General features: G+C 39.4%; 1 protein-coding gene across 1 annotated transcript; it reads right to left on the reverse strand.

The window, feature by feature from the left end:
* Positions 555-1,987, reverse strand: LOC109947406 (protein FAR1-RELATED SEQUENCE 5-like). Its single transcript, XM_020557366.1, has 2 exons — positions 1,240-1,987; positions 555-589 (listed from the first exon to the last, which is right to left on the reverse strand). The coding sequence occupies exons 1-2, from the start codon at positions 1,985-1,987 to the stop codon at positions 555-557; spliced, it is 783 nt and encodes a 260-aa protein (XP_020412955.1).

The raw sequence follows: 2,352 nt of genomic DNA on the forward strand, positions 1-2,352 counted from the left end.
GGGAGAAGACGTAAAATTAACATGTCTCCAAATTTAATGGAAGAATGAAACCAAGCAAATTTTCATTTCAATTACCAGTGGACATAGTAAGAGCTCATCGGTGGACATGAACAAAAACACAATAACATTCAAAAACTGAATCTATAAAACTTCACTTGATCATTAATCTTCATAACAATCACATTTCGTCTAATACAAATATAAATCATTCAGTTGGTCCGTGCATCCTGTCAAAATCGTCGAATAATGGGCCACTACGATGTATTGGAGTTGATTCGTCATTGTTCGACGGTGATGTCCTGCATAAACATCAAACACAAGCACATAAAAATTTTACCTTTTCATATTTTAGATGTTATTACAAATAGTGTTAGCATCTTACGGTGTGTTCAAGGCTGGGCATTGTCTTCTATCATGACCAATGTGTCCACACTCCTGACAGCTTCATTGCCTTTTCCTTTGCTCCCGTTACTCCTTTCGACCTTCCTTTGCACCTCACTCTCTTAGGGTCTTTCATATATTGTGTTTGAGAGCTGGACCCTCCAACTTCGTTATTACTTGGTCCATCCTTCAGCAACTTCAACTTCACCTGCAAACTTTTCAGAGTCTCTGACAGTAGCTCACATCCTTCTTCACTCATTAATGCATCCTCAACCACATCTGAAGCAAGTCGAGACATTGTACTCCGCTTTATTAGAAGGCCAGGATCTGCACAGTCTTTAATTTCATTGCCATTTGCATCTGACACCAATCCAGATTTCGCAGTTTTCTTCCACCTCTTCAAAATATATTTATCGGGCATATATTCAATCTGGTCCCTTCTGAACAATGCTAGGATGTGCTTGCAAATAATTCCAACAAATTCAAATCTTTTGCAGCTACACGATGCGTGGTCAGAATCTTTGACATATACGACTTCTGCCACTCTTGTTTCCCAATTTTTCCTTTCGCTCACGTTGAACACAACTTTACAAGCATCCTCTGTTTTGAGCTCTAGGAAACATGCTGTACTTTGTATTAGTTCTTGCTCAAACTTTTGAAACATTGTCCTTGTGTACAAGGTAGCCATTTGTTTGTTCATTGGCATCGGTAGAAGACATTGAGCCACTTCAAATGCATCTACGTGATCAGCAACTAACTCTTTTTCACGTTGATGAGAAAGTGCCCTCTCAAATCGTATTATGAAATCCATCAACGAATTTCTCCTTGATATGTATTGCTTGAAAAAACCATGAGAACCTTCCGCTCTTTGGCTGCTTGACATTCCAGCGGCAAAAAATTGTCGTGCGTAGGCTGGAACCCAAGATTCCCTTAAATCAAACATTGAACTTAGCCATGGATGGTCAGTCAAACAAGCCTTTGTAACCACAATATTCCATTTTGCATCAAACTCATCCTTATTGTCAGTATCCCATATGGCTTTCTGAAATTCAGGCCAATACTCCTTATAAGCGTCACGTGGTAACTTAACAGAGAACTTTGATGTGATGTGCCATATGCAAAGTCGATGAAATGTACTCGGGAAGGCTATTGAAATCGCTATGGCCATTGCCGCATCTTGATCTGTAATGATCGTTTTAGGTTCCCCACCTGGCATGGCTTTCTTAAACTCCTCAAACATCCAAACAAACGACTCAGTCGTTTCCTTACTCAAAAATGCGCATGCTAACACAATTGTCTGACCATGGTTATTAACTCCCAACATTGGTGCAAATGTCAAGTCGTATCGATTCGTGTTGAATGTGGTATCGAATACAACAACATCTCCATAAAACCCATACGCCCGTCTAGAAGTTGCATCTGCCCAAAAACATCGACTAAACCTGTCATGCCCATCTCCCTCAATCTTGAAATAAAAAGCCTCATTTTTTTTCTGTTCAGCCATAAAATACTCGGTCACTAGTTCAACATCGTGGTTCCTCAGCTTCCCATTCACACTACATTCAAGATTGTAGATATCTTTTTTGATAAAACCGATTTTATCCATTCCTCCGGATTGCACCTCGAAAATACTTACCTTCTGATGAATGGGAATATTAACTGAACCCAACTGTTTTGTGAGTACTTTTGTAGAATCTGAAATATGACGGTGTGATCTCAATAAATGCATTCTTTCTGAGGGTGTCATCTTATGATTGTGTCCCTCTGCAAAAAGAGAAATGGTATACTTCTTGCTCCCATTTGTCTTCACAACCACAATCTTTGTTTTGCAATTGCATCTACTTATTCCCCGTTGTCTTTTTCTCTCCCGAGTTTCATCCTTCCTGTATGCACCTTGTTTGCAACATACAAATTCTTTCCTCAAAATCTCTTTCTTGTTTTTCCCCCAAAAGCTAGAATGAAGTCGAATAC

Source organism: Prunus persica, chromosome G2, assembly GCF_000346465.2.
Source record: "Prunus persica cultivar Lovell chromosome G2, Prunus_persica_NCBIv2, whole genome shotgun sequence".
Taxonomy (NCBI): domain Eukaryota; kingdom Viridiplantae; phylum Streptophyta; class Magnoliopsida; order Rosales; family Rosaceae; genus Prunus; species Prunus persica.